At 37.3% G+C, this 19,513-nt stretch overlaps 5 protein-coding genes across 5 annotated transcripts; 2 read left to right on the top strand and 3 right to left on the bottom strand.

Annotated features, from left to right (window-relative positions):
* Positions 1 to 56: 56 nt before the first annotated feature.
* Positions 57 to 1,307, bottom strand: LOC108595603 (J domain-containing protein DDB_G0295729). Its single transcript, XM_017980869.1, has one exon. The coding sequence runs from the start codon at positions 1,251 to 1,253 to the stop codon at positions 93 to 95; it is 1,161 nt and encodes a 386-aa protein (XP_017836358.1). The 5' UTR covers positions 1,254 to 1,307; the 3' UTR covers positions 57 to 92.
* Positions 1,308 to 2,208: 901 nt separating this feature from the next.
* Positions 2,209 to 8,633, top strand: LOC108597239 (integrator complex subunit 1). Its single transcript, XM_017983688.2, has 3 exons — positions 2,209 to 3,581; positions 3,641 to 4,620; positions 4,689 to 8,633. The coding sequence occupies exons 1-3, from the start codon at positions 2,228 to 2,230 to the stop codon at positions 8,523 to 8,525; spliced, it is 6,171 nt and encodes a 2,056-aa protein (XP_017839177.1). The 5' UTR covers positions 2,209 to 2,227; the 3' UTR covers positions 8,526 to 8,633.
* A 112-nt stretch (positions 8,634 to 8,745) lies between these two features.
* On the bottom strand, positions 8,746 to 12,383 carry LOC108596772 (UDP-N-acetylglucosamine--peptide N-acetylglucosaminyltransferase 110 kDa subunit). Its single transcript, XM_017982871.1, has 5 exons — positions 12,235 to 12,383; positions 11,831 to 12,026; positions 9,976 to 11,704; positions 9,395 to 9,575; positions 8,746 to 9,323 (listed from the first exon to the last, which is right to left on the bottom strand). The coding sequence occupies exons 1-5, from the start codon at positions 12,366 to 12,368 to the stop codon at positions 9,065 to 9,067; spliced, it is 2,499 nt and encodes an 832-aa protein (XP_017838360.1). The 5' UTR covers positions 12,369 to 12,383; the 3' UTR covers positions 8,746 to 9,064.
* A 3,587-nt stretch (positions 12,384 to 15,970) lies between these two features.
* On the bottom strand, positions 15,971 to 16,733 carry LOC108596774 (60S ribosomal protein L39). The gene is made up of 3 exons (XM_017982873.1): positions 16,678 to 16,733; positions 16,486 to 16,589; positions 15,971 to 16,097 (listed from the first exon to the last, which is right to left on the bottom strand). Exons 1-3 carry the CDS (start codon positions 16,678 to 16,680, stop codon positions 16,049 to 16,051), a joined length of 156 nt encoding a protein of 51 aa, XP_017838362.1. The 5' UTR covers positions 16,681 to 16,733; the 3' UTR covers positions 15,971 to 16,048.
* A 351-nt stretch (positions 16,734 to 17,084) lies between these two features.
* On the top strand, positions 17,085 to 18,194 carry LOC108596773 (60S ribosomal protein L12). Its single transcript, XM_017982872.1, has 5 exons — positions 17,085 to 17,125; positions 17,188 to 17,249; positions 17,320 to 17,393; positions 17,466 to 17,646; positions 17,921 to 18,194. The coding sequence occupies exons 2-5, from the start codon at positions 17,213 to 17,215 to the stop codon at positions 18,124 to 18,126; spliced, it is 498 nt and encodes a 165-aa protein (XP_017838361.1). The 5' UTR covers positions 17,085 to 17,125; positions 17,188 to 17,212; the 3' UTR covers positions 18,127 to 18,194.
* The last annotated feature ends 1,319 nt before the right edge of the window (positions 18,195 to 19,513 follow it).

Here is a 19,513-nt window from a genome sequence, read left to right as displayed (position 1 = left end):
CCAATACAATAACAAAGTATCTTTGTTGGTATTTAAAATGTATTATTATAATTAAAATTCATATTATTCAAATCATTTGATTATACATACGATTATTTAGATGGACTTTCTACATAAACAGTTGTATTATCTACACCTAAGAATTGAGTTATACTTAATGCAGATAGCATTTTCATCTGACCCTGATAGAGAACATCAGCAATTACTTTTTCCGCATATATGGCCTGTGTACTGTCCATTGTTCGCAATTTGTGAGCAATTACTTTGCCAAAACTAGAAAAAGGATCTTCATGAGAATTATTAGCATTTTTAAGAGCCAATGAAAAGAGGCGCTCAAAATCGCTGCTGGAAATCTCAGCTCGACACTTTGCTGGTGGCATCTCATTGTCATCTTGGGATGTTTGCGATGAAATAGATAGTGAACGTTTTCTATTGGCAATGCTGTTGTTGCTATTGCTATTGGTATTGTTAATCGTATTGTTAGTGTTCTTATTTATGTATTTTTGACGCGCACTGATGCGTTTATCTCGATTTGAATCCACTATTTGTACAGTCGAATTAATCCTATCTTTCATAGGAGTTGATATGGAAGATAAGCTTTGAATAGATTTACTTCTTTCTGCTGGCATTATTACTTCGATTTCCTTGATCGTGGTACTCGATTGTGGCTCAACGTGGGTGCTCGAATTAACCGTTTCAATACTGATAATTGGGTCGGCCTCAACCTCCTCAAATAAATTTGTACAGAACTCGTTAGTACTGTTGCTTGGAGATAGTTTGCTAAGATCAGTTTTAGCCTGCTTGGGTAGGCTTTCCACATCCGAAAATTCCTCACATGGTTCGTGTTGCACAAGGACAACAGTGTTGTTGGTTTCCGTATTTTGTTGCACACGTAGATTGTCGGCCCGCTTCACTCGTCGTTCGGTGCCTGCTCCTGTGCCGCCGATTTCCTCGTCTTTTAAAAACATCAAAGACTCAAAGTAACGCCGTTTTGGACAATAAGGCTCATACTTTTCACCGTTTTTTTTTACTTCATTATATTTTCTCAGTTGGTGGCGAAATGCACATCGTAGATTGTTAATCTTCTGCTTGGTTCTCTCAACGTTGTACATTTCTCCATGTTTGGTTGCCACTTCAATAAGTTTCATATATGCCTCCTGTCGTTTTGTACGGTTCCTGAAATCCACGGAGTCTGCCTTCCACAAGCAAGGATTGCTTTTGTATTCCTCTATAAAATCGTCAATAAAATCCATATTTGTTTACAATTCTATGCGCGAGTAAAATTAACACAAAGCCTTGAGTATGGGATAAATACAGAATTAAGTGGTACCAAATCGAAACTATAAAAATACACTAAAAATGAAGGGAAAAAATACTGAAATTTGATGAGACTAACCAAGAGCATTCGTTGTTGGTACAACAGAATTGAAACAGTTGTACTACACACTAGAGGTGGGAGATATCGATGGTACTATCGCGAATGTCGATAGATTTACACTATTGAGCTATCGTCGTTAGTAGCCTTTCACTATCGATTGTTTTTGATAGTTTTCCATCATCACATCACAATTATATATATTGAAATTAGCCAAATAATACCATAGCTAGCTAGGTACTTCTCCTGAAGATGTATGACTTACAACAGCGGATCCGATTTTATAACCTAACATTGATGTTTCTTATTCAAAACGTCGATGTCGGTGATTTTATTAAAACTTACATCACTGGATACTAGATATTCGAAAACCATCTACAATTCGATATAGTACGTTTAAAGATATTGCTGTTTTTTTTTTGTTTGTACATATAGAACTCTCTGCTCTCACTTAGCAACTTTTTCCGATACATGATCAAAAAATTATAGCTCACTATATAATACCGTATATAAATTTAAAATTAAAACATAAATAGATGTTTATAAAACTTAACAGGAATGGTATTTGTTTATTGGAAACACTATAATGGTCAGATTTAGATTTAAATTAGATAAACTTTTTAAAATTTATTAATAAAACTTAAATATATGTTGCTTTTTAATAATGTACTATATACAGAAATGTATCAAGGCTCATCAAAACATAATTTTGGGACATTTATAATGAATTCTGTATAAATATTTTTGTACAGTGTTAATACATATCGATAAATCGATAAGATAATATTGTTCATAATGTTAAAAAAGGAATAAGAAGTCACACATATCTTTTCAAAATATTAAGTAAAACAAATGGATCGCAACAAAGTAAATGTCTCAAATAGGGGACAGAAGAAAGCTCTACTTGGTGGAGAACTGTTTGCGCTTGGTACAAAAGGAGTCCGAGATGATCCCAAGACCAAAATAATCCCTATAAAAGGAATGCCGAACGCCGTTGCCGTCGATAGAAAGAGAGAAGCTTCATCAGGCATTGGAAATCATCCTAGCAAACGATTTCGTGGGAGCGCAAAGGATGAGAACACTGATATAGCCTCCTCTACCTCGAGCTCGGCCCTTTCGCAATACGATTTATGGGAACAACTGGCTGTGGACGTTGATTTGTCAACTATTATAGAAGACATATACGCAGCTATAGAACAAAATGAAAACGATACGGGTGTGCGCCTAATATGTGGCGTACTAAAGTATGTAACATCGCAGGCATCCAGGACAAAAGGCGACAATATAGGGTACATAACATTGCTGTATTTGTCTAAAGTGCAGCCACAATTATTTAACAATGATGTTATTGTCTACGCCCTTTTATCATTTCTGCGGCGAGAGGTTAACGTTAAAATGCGCTACAATGTAAACTTGCACATACTTCTTACGAATCTATTAGCTAGAGCGCTTGCCGATGTTTCACAGTGGCCGGAAATAATATTACGCACTTATATAGAGGATGCAGTCAATGAGAGATACTGGGCGGACAATGATCACTGCGCGCCGTTTGTGAAAAATATATGTGCCGCCTTCAGAACGCGCACGCCACACTTAAGTCTGTTGCGTTGGGATGCCAGTACAGCGACTGTAGTCTCGAGCGGACAAACACATCGAGACAGCGTGACAGTTGATGATGACTCTGGTGATAACTCCACACAAAGCTTGGACGTCAGTCCATATTTGCATGGTGAGGCAGATCAGGGCACTGAAACTATTTGCTCGGTAAAGCGCAGATTCTCTGATAGCATAGTTCAAAAATTGGTCAGCGAAGCAATACGAGATCAGCTGAATAAGCGGCAACAGCAGGACAATTATACCCGCAACTTTGTAAAGTTTCTTTGTACCTGTTCGGGGATTGCAGAGGTGCGCTGCCTAAGCATCTCTCGGCTAGAGCTATGGATACACAATGGCAAGCTTGTTAAGTTTGCGCAGCAATTATTGTCCTACATATGTTTCAATATCAAAGGCAAAAACGCGCAGGATAATGAAGTACTTTTGGTGTTGGTTAAAATGCGCTTGAAGACCAAACCGCTTATCAATCATTATATGTCTTGCTTAAAGGAAATGATACACTTGCAACCAGATATACTTAGTACCATAATGAAGCTGGTAGTGCAAAACGAACTTTCAAATACAAGGAATCCCAATAATATGGGAATGTTAGGTGAGTAATGATAATGACATAAAGTACTAGCATTAATTTGTTTACATTTCTGATTTCAGCTACCATGTTCCAGACGTCACCTGATCAGTCCGCTGTTAATCTGGCTGAAATCTATCAAGAGTTCTTGCTACAAAGAGACGACTGTTTGAGAACCTTGCGGGTTTTTTTAAGAGAACTTGTGCGCATGCTGCGCTTTGATGTGAATCTTGTTAAATTCTGCAAACAGTTTGTGAGTGTCCGCGAAGATCTCACACCACAAATTGAACAGTTTGAGTTTAGGGAGCGCGTATTTCATTCCATGGTAGATATTGTGTGCCTTTGCATGTTTCTCTCAGCCACCCCACAGGCACGCGAGGGTAGTGTCTCCTTAAAAACAAATCGTGATGTTAGAAATAATCAAGCATTGATTAAACTCTACACACAAATGTCACAAATCCAATTGGATTCCATGTTCTGGATGTACGAGATTGTGCCCAAAATGTTTAAGGTGCAGGCAAGTGAGTATCATCAGGCTTTGCATAAGCTGCTTTTGCTGGACAATCCCGAGCAATATTCACGCTGTGATCAGTGGCCCTCCGAGCCGGAACGTGGCGCTATATTGCGCATCATCTCTGAGACCCCCATACATGAGGAGACTTTGCTGCGCATTATCCTAATTGGCATTACCAAGGATATACCTTTCTCTATAGCCAACACCTTTGATATATTGCTCCTTGTCATCAAAAGAGTATCAGGCATGAAGGCTACAGATTATCCGGCAGTGCAGGCAAATAAATTTGATATTATAGACTTTCTGTTCAGCATGTCCGAGTATCATCATCCAGAAAATATACACCTGCCACCAGATTACGATCCACCCAAGCTGGCCATTATAGCTTTCTATTGGAAAGCCTGGCTAATATTATTGATGATATCTGCGCATAATCCTTCAACTTTTGGTGCCTTTTGCTGGGATCACTATCCCACAATGAAAATGCTAATGGAAACTTGCATAACCAACCAATTTAACAACACTTTATCCAGCAAAGATGAATTACAGGTGCGTTCTATAATGATCTATAACAATCTCATAAAAATGTGAAAAAATATACAAAATATGTATTGCAGATAGTAACAATGGAACGGGATCACATCTTACAATTCGAGACATATTTAGCTGCACAAACTTCGCCGCATGCGGTAATTACCGAAGAAAATGCCATATTAATTACACAACTTATGCTAATGGATCCCATGGGAACGCCCAGAAAAGTACCAAGCTTAGTCTTAGAGCAGCTCAAGTTTCTCAATCAAACTTACAAGTTAGGGCATATGTTTTGTCGTTGTCGCAAGCCAGATTTGCTATTAGACATTATACAACGACAGGGAACGACACAATCGATGCCTTGGCTCTCAGACTTGGTGCAGAATAGCGAAGGGGACTTTAGCCATTTGCCAGTGCAATGTTTATGTGAGTTTCTCTTATTCAATGCCAATATCATTAACGAGGAAAACAGTCGGGACGCCGAGTTGGTTAACTTCATAAGAAATTTGATAATGGATTCTAGTTATAATCATCATGTAGTCTGCGAAGTGTTGGACTATATATTTCGACGTTTATCATCAACCGTCAAACAGTCTAGAGTTGCAGCCTTGGCAGGCTTAAAAATTATTTTTAAAAATTCAGGCGAATATGAACATGAATGGCTTTTGAAATCCATACAGCAAATACCACATTTTGGAGAGGTAAAAACATTTATAATACCACAGCTGCGGTCTGCTTGCCAAGTGGAAAATTGCCCAGAGCTTATAATGGCCTATATACAGTTCATAACGGCACATACACTCAACGATCCAGTTAATGAAATGTTAGATCATGTTATAGACATGGCACAATTAATTGTAGAACGTAGCACAATGTTTCAGCACATAATTATCTCCCAAGAAGAGAACGAGTTGCAGCCAGATGAAAATAGAGTTCAGACCTTAAAATGTTTGTTTGTCATGTTCAATAACTATATAATCAAGCTGAGGGAATTTCATGAGCCTTATGAATGGACTGAATATCCAGATTTGCTAATGGTACAGTTTGATGATGGGGTACAGTTGCCGCTACATATAAACATAATACATGCGTTTATAATACTTTTAACATACTCAAATACCAATATGTCCGAATCAGTGCCAATACTTGATTATTGGTTCCCCCCAGGGAGACCAGCACCTGTTGCGTTCTTACCCACCATGCCGCAAGAGCAAATTCAATTGTTGCCCGATTGGCTAAAGCTCAAAATGATACGCTCTTCTGTTGATCGGTTAATAGAGGCGGCACTCAATGATCTTACACCGGATCAAATAGTGTTATTTGTGCAAAACTTTGGCACGCCTGTTAACTCCATGTCCAAGCTTTTGGCCATGCTGGACACTGCCGTATTGGATCAATTCGATCTGGTGAAGAATGCTATACTAAACAAGGCTTACTTGGCGCAGTTAATTGAAATACAACAAGCACGTGGTGCCAAGAATGGTCATTACACAGTGCAAGCCTTAGATTTGCATTCGCATTCTCAAACGGTTCCCGATTTTCCGAAAATTATGGCTCATGCTCAGGAGCATATACTGATATGTCCCTATGGGACAGAGGGTGTGAAAGATAACAAATGTGCCAACAAAGAGGTGATTACACTTCTACTCAAATCTCCCAATCAGCATATAATATCTAGCTTCAAATATAGAACTTTAATACATAATCTTTTGGACTTTGTCGTTAGTCCAGCAACAACTAATGATGATGTGCTTAGTAGCATAACCGAGATTTTGGATTCCTCCCATAAGAACTCTATACAAATCAGTATCAATGCCTGCACGTTGCTAAGAAGTTACTTTAGTTGTAAAATTCCTAACGAATCCTATCATCTTATAGAAAGTAATTTGGGTAAGAATGTTAAAATAGCACAAGATAGCCGGTTGAATTTAAAATTATTTAATAATAGTTTACTATTTATGCTACAAAATTCAAAGCAGCTGCATTTTAATAATCGAAAGGCATGCAATCCCACAAAAACTAGAAGCATTGTTAGAGAAATGATTCATAGCTTCGAAAGTGAGATCAAAGTTAAGAAAATCGCTAAAACAGGCAAATATGATCAGATATTTCACAATGGTCTTTTCATAGACTGGTTAGCTGAGGCAGATCCCGAAATTGTCGCCACAAAACTATTGAAAGAGAAGTTTCTGTTTTCCAAATCTTGCAGCGAATTTCGTTTCTATTTACTCTCCTTAATAAATCATCAAACCAATTGGGATACCATAGAGGGCATTTCTAAATACTTATTTAAAGAATATCAACTTGATTATGATTTTACCACAGTGCTAAACTATTTTGAGGCACTTACCACAAATCCTAAACTATGGAAAGGGCGGGACAAGTATATGTCCAAGAATGTGCAGCCAAATGCTTTTTTCAATCTGGAACTGTCAGAATTGGAAGCATTTGCACATTTTATAATATATGAGGGCATAGCTGAGCTCAAGACCGACACAGCTGATAATTATGATTTCAAATTATGTTCGCGAATGAATCTTCTGTTTAAGCTTACCGAAAAGCGAAAAGACCTAATGGTAAAGGTAGTCAAGTATGTAGAAAAGTGTGAGGTCAGCGAAAATCTGAAACTGCAAATCTTGCAACAGCTTTATATTATGTATCCGCGGATAAAATTTTTGAAATTCTGTAATTTAAGTAGCAAAACACATAAGCTACAAAGTCTAAAAGGTTGTCAGGCGGATAAGGTCTCGAATAATTTAATAACCTGTCTGGGCAGTTTAGTAGCTAAAAAGGACTTTGAAACATTGTCTGCCGATACAGAGCTGCTTTTACGCAAGCTTGCCGCCTCGCATCCTTCACTCTTTTTGCGCCATTTGGGCGTATTATCCTCTATTATGCAGGGTAGAGCGCAGAATAGCATGAAAGCCTTGCGTGAAGAACATCACTTTCATCGATTCGTACAAATCTTGCGAATACTCGAACTGTTGCAACCGACTGTATTTGAGGATGAACACAAAGATGAAATTCAGTCTACACTCACCTGTTACTTTATATTTTTCAAACACCATAGCAGCGTTAAGGAGGCTTGTCAAATGTTAATTAAGTTCGTACAGGTACTGCAGTCATACATCAACTTTAATCCCTCAAGTGCTTTATTGTTTATAGAGCAATACGTTGGCATATTAACGGAACTAGCAGCCAAATATTCATCAATATCTAAACTACAATCTTTAGTACAATCCGTTGCTTTGCTACAACATAAATCCAATAGTTTATCAGAGCTAGATGAAGAGGAGGTCAAAATGGAATACGAGCTAGATGGTCATGCTGAGGCCAAGATGCCCAGCAAACCGATTATAACCGACATTGAATCGGTAGACAGTAATTTGGTGCAGGAGCTAGGGTCTCGCGGATCTCTGCCTTCCATGACTATAGGCTTTTATGGGAAAACCAACTTAAACGATATTTCGCCGCATTTTCTCGATTTAATTAAAATTATCAAACAGTCCAATATTGAGGATGTCATACTAGGACCCTTGCAAGAGATTGAATGCCTAACCTCAAAACGCTTTGTATTTATAAATGAGCTATTTGAGCGTTTATTAGACTTGATATTCTCTCCAAGCGCACAAATACGTTCGATAGCGTTTATTGTATTAATACGTCACCTTAAGCACAATCCAGGAAATTCCGATATAAATCAATGCACACTAAATGCGTACATACAATGCCTGAGAGATGAGAACTCTTCTGTTGCAGCAACTGCCATCGATAACTTGCTAGAAATTTGTGTTCTCCTACAGGAGCATGCGATTGAGATTCTCTCTGTATCCTTTTCACTTGGCATCAAGTCTTGTTTAAATACCAGCAATCAAATTCGTAAGGTAATGCAAGCCTTAATAGTACAGCATGGCTACTGACTTACATTAAGTGTTGTTAAAAATAATGTATTTTAGTTTAGTTACGCTTTTACTTTTACAATTTGCTAAATAAAAGAATGCACTACACACTTATTAATCTAAGTTTAAATATTGTACAACAAACAAGTGAATAATAAATATTACCAATTATTTTTTAAAAGTTATTAGCTTTACTTCATTCCACAGAGTCGGTTAATTACAATTCAATGTATTTGATATATATATATATACATTTTTAATATCAAGCAAATTTTTATTTTTGTTTTGATTCTAATATAAGGTAACATGTTAAAAGGGCAAATTGTGTACGGGAGGAGCATGTTTAAACGTTTGAAAATTGTTTTGTGTAAAAAGTATAACTTAACTTGAATTCTTATACAGAGCTCTACATTTAGGCAGACATGATACATATGTATGTATATGTATATATGTATGCGTATACTATACATTCCATATGACACCAAATCAAATTTGAATAGCATAAAATTGCGCCCTATATGCATAACCTCTTAGTCTTTTTAATACTAATTTAACTTTAATCACTCCGCCGAAATGTGATCCGGTATTTCATTTTTATTGAATCTATCCCACATTCGTAAAAACAGTTTCTCTAACCCTTTGGCATATTGTGAACAATCAAACAATGGACTCTCGACGCGTGCCTTCCAAACTTTTGCTCGCAAAGCCTTCAAATATTCTCTTTCGGTACCCAAGCGTATGGCTATATCCTGATACTCTTCTCTACTTCTTGCAATTAGCTCCGGACAACCAAGTGTAGCCAACTGCGATGCTGCTACCCTATATATTAATATAAAACATTCTTTAGAAAACAACATATTAATTTAAAGAAAAAACTTGTATAATCGAACCTGGAAGCTAATGTCTCTCCTGGTAGTGTGACAACAGGCGTCCCAGTCCATAGCACGTCCATAGATGTGGTGTGACCATTGCAAAGAGGAGTGTCTAGACAAATATCGGCCAATTGACCCCGACGCACATGCTCCTCTTTGGCAGCAACGTTCGAAAAAATAATGCGCTCAGCTGAGATGCCTAAAAGTTTAGAAAGACAATTAAATAGGTGTCTGTCAAAAACCACAAACTTTGTTAGTATAAAATATGCTTAAGTAGTAGAGTTTCTTTTTAATAGTACATAATATAATAGTAATATTTATAGCCGTGAGTTCGAACTACAAAATAAAATGTTTATCATATAATTTGCATACACAGAAGACGCATTGTATGCTTGCTTTCGACAAAGCTCTCGGCGGGATTTAAACGGATTCTTTAAGTTTTGAGTGACCGCGGAACTGCCTTTGAGACCGTAATTTCCCACTACTTTGACAAATCGTCATATAAATACTCCCTGAAAAATATCTTGACAGGTATGTGGCACATACATGTGCAAGATCTAAACAATTGTGTTATGCTTTTAGTGTAGTAGTCCTCTTACCCAAATCGCTGACTGTTTTCTTAATATTCTGCTCGCCAACAGCTGGAAAGCGCAGGAGCCAGAGCACGGACTTGGGGACGTTTTTCAAAATGTATACCCAAGAGTGCAGTGTTTGCGGATCAATTTTGTAGAGTTGATTAAAATTGCAATAGACAATTGCATCGTCGGGCAACATATATTGCCGTCGCGTTGTTATAACGATACTCTGTGGAACTTCTTCGCCGGTGGCGGCTTTATTATTTGTCTGTGTGGTTGCTAACCCATTCTGGACCACAACACCGTTTAGGGATGTCTGCACCTGACCCGTGGCAATCATAGATACAATCTGGGTGGTGCTCGGCAATTCTGCCACTTTATGTGTAATTTCGACGGGTTTAAGCGCATTGACAACTTCTTTGATCTCCTTCACATCGGTGCTTTCAACCAGAGGGGACAGATCTGTGGCATTTATAACTGCAACATTATCTGCCACAGACGATTGCTGTTTGTCGCAGACAATGATGCGCTCCTTGAGATGTGGAAACATTTGCTTGTGATCGCCTATAAAGTAGGTGTAAGGCATATACGCCAGTTTCTCGCTGTATTGATAAGCCAATTCCCGTGGACTTGTGACTGCATCGGTGATAATATAATCCATAAAACTAGCGCCACTGGTGCCCGGATAGCCCAGCCACATGACCTGTACTGGCGCTGGCCGCAACGCAAATATCTCATTGCGCGCACCCTTTGTATAGCCATTCATATTGACCAAAATGTGTATGCCATCATTGTAGATCTGATCTGCTGCTTTACCATTGCACGGTATAAGCGAAAGATCCACAAAATGCTCCGACTCACGGCTAATCTTGCGCCGGAAAGTGGTGCCATCATCCGGACTTAATGCATAGCAAAATATCTCCACTTGCGAGCGATTGTGTAGTCCTGGCACCGATTGCATTAGATGTGAGGTAGGATGATTTCCAAAATCGGAGCTCAAGTAACCAATACGCAATCGAGAGCCACCTTGCAAATCTCTGGCAAAGCTATATGGCTGCTTATGTAGCACATTGACCTTCTCCAGGCAAAGATTGGCATGTCTGGCGGCTATGGCCTTGCGATATTCATGCGTCAACGGATAAAGCATCGAATGGTGTGGATGCACCGACGGTAAGCGATTCTTTTCCAGCTGCTCGGCCACAATGCTAACCAATTTTTTCATGCGCACATCATAATCCGTCCAATCGCAGACAATCTGCAGACAATGCGCTAAATTGCAGTAAGCATCGGGAAAGTCTGGTTTAAGCTTTAACGCTGTGCGATACGATTGTATGGCCTCTGGTATATTGCCTGAATCCTTGTGTATACTCGCTAGATTGCTGTGCGCATCGGCAAAGGCCGGATTTATTTGTATAGCGCGTGTATAGCATTGCAATGCGCCACTAACGTCTTGCAGCTCCTTCAGGGTGTTGCCCATGTTGGAGTATGCATCAGCAAATGTGGGTTGTATACGAATAGCTTCCTTGTAATGCATTAAGGCTTCTTTCAATTTTCCTTGTTGTTGCAGCACAGACGCCAAGTTCGAATGCGCCGCAGCAAAATCTGGGAAAACCTCCAAAGCCTTAAGATACAGACGTGTTGCTTCCTCTATGAACCCTTGCTCGCGTTTTATATTTGCCAAATTGTTTAGGGAGTCCGCGTGATTTGAGCACAGTCTCAGCGCAGTATTATAACAATCCTCGGCTTCCTTGACCTATAGTAACAATAGAATTATTACATTTTAACTTAAGCACATGTTTGCATATTTCGCGTATTATTTTCTTTGTCCATAACAAATCATAAATTAGGTTCAAACTAATTCTAGCAATGTTCGAATTACCTGTCCTTTCTCTTTAAGCGCATTCGCTAGATTGCAGTAGGCGTCTGGAAAATTGGGCTGTAGCTCTATGGCACGTCTATATGTGTCGATGGCCAAATCGATAAGGCCCTGTTCATAATAGACGCAAGCAAGATTTCCATGGACCACCGCGTTATTTGGCGATAGATTGAGAGCGCGTAGATAGGCAGCCACAGCTCTGAAATTAAAAACAATATGAATAAAATTAATAAAAGCTTTTTTGTTGCGACATGCATGTCTCATTTTTAACAAATATTTCTTGTTTCGACCACAAGGCTAACAGCCACCGGCAATGACCAACGATATTTTCTCTTCGCGCCCGCTTTAGGTTTATTTTCATGAATATTTATTTAAATAGTTTTTCTTTCTGTTATATGCATATTTACCGTTTCCAACAGAATCGCAGCTGATTCAGAAACAAATTAATTGTACAATTTCGTTTTTTGTTAATATAGTACGTATGCTGATTTTCTGGTCTTATACGGACAATTGTATAAATAACCATGCATTGACAGTCCATGGTGATCTATATATAGCCGACATTGACATTCAAGCACCAATTTTGTTGTTGTGTATAACAGAAACAATTCTATTGATTGTGGAAATAAATTTGCAAATATTTTCAATATTTTAAACCACACTACTCAGCATCCAATTCAAAAGCCCATAAATTTTAAAATATGTGCTTCAAATACTATGGCACAGAGGCTCTTTAAGAGTTTTAGTATTTATTGGAAACGCGGCAAAAATAATAAGTATGTTTTTAAACTTGACTGAACGGCAGACAAAATGGTTGTGATGCGTAGAAATTCTTAGGAAATATATAATTTTGTTTATTTTGCTTACGCTGCAATTATTAAGGTAAGAGTTTAAGAGGCGAATATTAACTATGTAGATTGTTTTAAATAGAAAATATTTGCAATTAACTATAAACTTATATAATAACGTTTATGTTTATTTATACCAAAGTTTATGCACATACATACGTATGAATGTGTGTGATGTAAACATATTAAATGGTTAACTTACTGGTCTTGTTAGTGTATCCAAGTTTCGGCATTAAAATAACTATTTGCGGTTATATGTACACATGTATGTTTACTAAGCCAAATTCTAAATATATTCATTTCACTTCTGCTGACGTAAATGGAAAGAAGCAATCACATAAATGTAGCATGCTCATTTGAATACGATTGTGTCTTGATGTAAGAGAAGATAATAGACTTCGGATAATAAAGGACCGTCTGTTATTCTTCTCTCACAATGCAATGAGAAATGCCAAACGCAATCAGCTAAAATCCAATATAGAGAAAGGTATTTTGTATCCACTCGAATCAGATATAATTTAAAATCTAATCACTAATAATACGAAGCAGAGGCTATTCCCAACTTGACTGTAGACGGTTTTATTAAAAAGATGCAAATTATGTTTTCACAGCTTTTTGCATTTCCTACCCTGTTAATATTCCCTTTTCTTTGGATGTACATTTCCCCAGTTAATGATTACGCGTTCCAAAAAGTTTGGGATTCCCAAGGGTTCAAAGAGGACACGCTCCTATTGCGAGACCTTATCCAAATGTTTTCAATAGGCAACTCCACAATGCCCTCGTGCGCTGTGTTCGCGAGAGCACCAGAAGATATATATACCTCTCGACTCTCCGCGGCTACCCCGGGATGATTCTCGCCGCCCTTTCCCTGTTCAACATCCCAGTTTTGCCTCCTCAAGTCATAATGAAGTACTCGAGCGGTTCTATCTCTATCACGACCCTGAACTTAGGTTCACCTCACGCATCGCATGCTTCTAAGTTTCCGCCTTACTTTATGGCGGTCATAAACGCCCCTCTCATCTTGCATGCTTAGCGCGCACTCTGCCCTCGGCCTATTACAGTCTCAATCTGATACACTGCTCTCAAGTTCACAAAAAGTGACGCATCAGAATGGTACTATGCTGTCTAAGTAAGCACGAGTTTTTCTCTCCAGTCAAATCTAGCTCAGCGAAAATGTGTCGCTGCCGAGTCGCTTGTAGGAGGAGACTCCTACCATTATGACTTCGTTGGCTGTGTCGTCTAAGGTGGGAGACCAAACTAGAAATGTCCGTCGATCTATTGTGTGCCGCTCACCCTTTATAGGTGGCTCGGGGCTTTAGCGCAGACGTCGGTCTTGGCTATCCTCTTCATGTGGCTGTAGCTCTCGCTCTCCGTCTTTGGTGACATTTTTTGAGCTTGCTCTCCAGAATTTAGACATGAACTGACAGTGTATATGTTGAGAACTAGTTTGTTGATTTGTCTGGATTTTAACTCTCGTGTGGTATCAGCTTACCAAGGGAGTCAGTTGCGATAGTCCCACAGCCTCTCTTTCGTTTTCTAGGTTCGAGCCAACAGACCCCGTGTGTTGTCATGTTTTAAAAATAGAAGGGGGTGGTTAAAGTTAGAGCCTTTAGTCGTTTTCTACATTATATAGAACTGTGCCTTGGGCCTTTCTTATGTTTATTGTATTGCTTCTCACCGTCTTAGGCTCCGGCAAGCGCACTTGGATTTTGTGCGATGGGTTGCTAAACTGGTGGAGAGAAATATGACACTCGGGTGCCATTCCATCAATGACGTTCTACAGCCATTGAAATCGACAAGTCCCTTAGAGTGACCCGACGGCTCTCTCTCTCGGTAGACTGGTATCCTAGACGCACACAGAAGCTGCAGCTTCCTAATCTGCTGTGGGCCGGTCAGCCATTTCTAGTCCCTACCCCCTGTATGGTGCTACCCCTCGGGGTGGGGTCGCACTGCGCCCTACCATCCAGCTATGCCTGGCTCTCAGTTGCTAAGAATTTATAGTGGTTGCAATCTTGGTTTGGCTGGTTAAAGTGCAGTGCTATCATTTTTGGTGCTCAATTTCTCGTCATGTCCGGCTTTTAAGTCTTATTTATTTCTATGTGATGGTATTGGGTTTTATTTCGTTAACAATGCTTTGTTTCGTGTTGTTACGGACACGTCGTCTAAGTGTGCATTGAAGAATTACTTTATGTTTAATCGTATTCACTGAGATCTTATATGTTAATTATTAGTGTTCTCGTTGTGCCAGGTTATGTATTTATTACATACATATGTGCATGTATATGTATGTATGTAACGAAATACTTATGTACGTATGTTTTTAAAGAAATTTTCCATTCTACGCTAATGCCAAAACTGACATACATACATGCATACATGTATGCATGCATATGTATTTGACGTTGTCTACAATATTCCATGCGCAAAGTAAATACATACACACTTAAATGCGCACACACAGACACAGTTACACGCATACAGACAGTAATCAATGCTCTTACCGACAGATGACAGGTTTTGGTGTTCATTTGGTTTTCCAACGGCATTACTGTTGGATAATATATTTTGTTGCTGCAGCAAGGAATGTGCAGAGGAGTGCAGTTGCGTTTGCTGACCCTGTCCTTGAGAGTGCATTTTTTCTTTTACCGTTGCTTCCTCACATATGTATAGATGTCCGATCGACGTTGCTTAAGTCGCGACTAAAATCAATAGCAACCATAAATAGCAATTACTTAGCAAAAAACATGAGCTTTTTCCACGCTCCACGAAGCAAAAATGACTTGATCAACATCAAACGATTAATAATTATTGAGGTAAAACACACTTACGGTCACAATTTCTTTAATATTAAGATAATAACAACTTTTATTGCTCATCTACTAGGACAGATAACCTCGGAGTAATGAGTAGTTCTTAGCGATGAGCGATAGTAAATGTACCTATTGTAACGAGTTAAATGTGTATTCAATGCACACCATGGATATTCTCTGAAAAAAATCGGATGTCGATACCAATAGTGCGATATACTCAATATGTAATATATGGTTTCGAGCCGATATATCTTATCTGCTTTATTTCACGCTTATCGACTAAAGTATTTGTAGTTAAATAATAACATATCGATACACATTCCAATGGTCTTATACCAATTGTTATTTTCCTTAAATACCGTTTGTCCGCTCTAATATCCTTCCGCTACTTTATAACTATTGTTAAATATTCACTAAGTCGATATAGTCAAACTATATTGCCTTGCATCCAATGCATGTTCTAAGAGTATTATAAACGCGGTATGTTATGTTTCAAGAATTTATTTAGTATTCCGAACTCTTCTTGCTCATTAAAACAGTGGCCAATGCAATTTACCACAAGCTTACAGCTTCAACTTTGTGCGCCTCCAGTGACGACGCTTAGCATTGTAGCTGAAAATAAAGAAAATAAATGTTTTAATACATATTTTTTAAATCAGCTTTAATATTTTGTACTACAAGTTTTGTTTTAAAATTATTTTTAAGCTATGTGCGTGACCCTATCACTTAATATTAAATTCACATTTCTAAAAATATATAATGTTTATGTTGGATGTAATTTTTTGTATAATTATTAGGTATTATGATTTACCATAACAGAATTTTAACTTCACTTTTTGTAGTGGGATGCATAAAACTTGTCGGAACAAAAAAAATGCACCTACACATAAAAATTTTACATCGTGTTTAGTTAATAAGCTTTTAGTTAAAATTAACAATACTTAACCAAACACTGCACTACGATACATTTATATTAATACAAATTATTAAGTTTCCTTACCGAATGGTATTGCCCGTACGCAAACGAACCCATTGGGGAACTGATCTGTTTTGCTTTAGCTTTTTAGCTAACTTTTGTTTGATTCGGAACGATTTGTGTGCGGCCTGCATGAATGGAATATTATAGTATAGAAATAAGGTTCAATTAGAATAAAGCGCAATTGATTGAAATAAATTTAACAAATTAATTTACCATCTCGTCTGCCTTCGTCAAACACTAAACCGGAAAGAGACGTTTGTCTTCTGCGCTATATATATCGATAATTTGAATGTACTACCGATAATTAAATAATGTCAAAAAGCATAATAGCCACATGTCAAAGTAGCAGGTGATAAGTCGTTGAACATAATTTTAGGGTCATATTATTATCATATGTTTAGGTCAAGCCGATGGAAATGTAATATTTTATATAAATGAGAATAACGCTACAACGTTCTACTGCACTATTGCTTATATTTACATATATATATTTAAAAGAGTATATTTAAATATCGAGTCTCGAACTTTTGTTCCAGTTCCATATATCACAGTAATCGATATTTTTTGTAGGATTTTAGTAAACCGGAAATCGATTTTCATCTGACGTACGTACGTACATATTTGTTGACGTCTCTTTTTCCTTTTGGGTGTTTGGTTGACGGTACGATCTTGGTATATGTCGATAGGAAATCTATGAATTTATAAACAATCTTTTTATTATAGCGGTCGAAACCATCCATATAACAATATGCCTCCTAAATTCGACCCTACGGAAGTGAAATTGGGTATGATTTTATACATATGGTAAAGCATTTCATGTTCTCAATTTCTTTGTGTTTATTGTTGCCATTTTAGTGTACCTCCGCTGTGTTGGCGGTGAGGTCGGAGCAACATCGTCGTTGGCTCCCAAAATCGGTCCACTTGGATTGGTGAGTAGTTACAAGTTTTGTATATGTGTAATAAGTAATTAACGTGCAAATTCTCTAAATTCTTTTTTGCAGTCACCAAAAAAAGTTGGTGATGATATCGCCAAGGCCACGTCTGATTGGAAGGGTCTGAAGATTACCGTCTGCCTGACCATCCAAAACAGACAGGCAACTATTTCTGTGGTACCATCGGCTGCTTCCCTTATCATTAAGGCTCTGAAGGAACCCCCACGTGACAGAAAGAAGCAAAAGAACAGTGAGTACTTTTTTTGAGTGAACGTGCTGATATTTATTTACATTTAAGCTATATAAGATTTACATAAATAATTGTGTGTGGCTAAGAATATGTTTTTGAACTGGCCCTAATTTTTATTTAATCAAAAGGGTACTTTTTTCAACATATTGCTTGTTTTGCCGGTATACATAATATATCTGCAAATGTTTTGCTTAGCTCCACATATAATAGTTAATAACTATTAAACAGTATGTATGTATAATGGAAATTAAATTTTCCTTCCTCTTATTTCTAGTCAAGCACAGTGGAAATATCGCTTTTGATGATATTTTGGCTATCGCCCGTACCATGCGCCCACGTTCAATGGCTCGTGAGCTGAAGGGAACCTGCAAAGAAGTCCTTGGCACAGCCCAAAGTGTTGGTTGCACTGTTGATGGAAAGCATCCACATGATGTTATTGATGAGCTCAATAATGGAACTATGGAAGTCCCTGCAGAATAAATACGAGACCGTTTAAATAATTATTAATAAACGTTTTACAGGCTGTAATGTAAAACCAAGATAAAAAATTGTTTTTGTATGCATAGCATGATGCAAGGATTCAGATGTCGGGATACAAAATATAGAGGGCGTACTTTTGGTTAAATATCTAGAAATGTACGAAAAAGAAACGCAAGGACTAAACAGAAGTTAATCAAAAAATTTGGTAATTTCAAACCTTGTGTGCGTAAGTGAAACAAATGTAGTTTTATTTAGGTATAAATATATATATATATAGTCCTTTTGTTGAAAAAAAAAATCATGAAACATACAAATGAAAAGTTCGTAAAATGAATTTGCTAGTGACATCAAAAAACTATCGATATTTACACCGCACTAAATCTGTTTTTCTAGTCAATGGAATAAGTGATGTGAAGATTGTAACACTAAGAATCTCGATAACGGCAAGTTTAATAACTGCGTTTTTAAAACTATATGTATACTAATAAAATGATAAATGGGAAAACATAAACCAGCTTTTTTAGACAACATGCATCTGCGTTCTAAAAAACGTTATACATATTTGCAATATGCATTAATAATAATTTACTTTCAAATATAAATAAGCATACTCCCAGTCCTTTGACATATATTAAATTAAGTAACAAACCGCAACTTACGATTTTCTTAAAAAGGGTAGTTTAAGGTAAAATTAAATAAGATTTCTGCTTAGCAATAATTCGGCAAGTCTTCATGCAAAGATGTTATTGCTCATATCGGTAACATTAGTAACGAAATTTCGATAAATACGCACTCGATACTTATGTACTCATACAGCGCCCATACCTAGCATTGAGCATTGTCTGATTTCAATGAATTTAGGGTGTTTAAACTGATTAATATTCTTGAGTAATATGTTTTTCTACTAGAAATATAATATAAATAGTAATTTACTACCAAGAAAAAGGTGTCGCGTGCGTATTTAACTTTTAAAGTTAAGAAATTGTGCACAATGCAACAGAATTTTTATCAACATTTTGTTTGAGGCGAATTTTGATACAATTTTTAATATAAAACAATAATCATTAAAAATCATTAGAATAGTGCTTGACACATGAGCGAATTTAAATTTGTTGTACTGTTGCTTATGACTTGAATTGAATAAACTTGCTGGAGTGTTTTATTTGAAATTATAATCGTTTAATGCTAGATATGGACTATTTAAAGTTTGCACTTAATGACACATATATAATTATTGAATACTACATGCATGAATAAATACTATGTACATATGTGCATACATTGTAAGAACATTAAAAGTCTACATGGACGTGTGTAGGTACATATATGTATATGTATGTACATAGATAAGCTGGTTCAAAACTGCATATGTATGTATGTGCACATA

This window comes from Drosophila busckii, chromosome 2R (genome assembly GCF_011750605.1).
Source record: "Drosophila busckii strain San Diego stock center, stock number 13000-0081.31 chromosome 2R, ASM1175060v1, whole genome shotgun sequence".
Classification (NCBI taxonomy): domain Eukaryota; kingdom Metazoa; phylum Arthropoda; class Insecta; order Diptera; family Drosophilidae; genus Drosophila; species Drosophila busckii.
The sequence above is the reverse complement of the archived record's forward strand: the minus strand, read 5'-3'. Positions and strand labels throughout refer to the sequence as shown.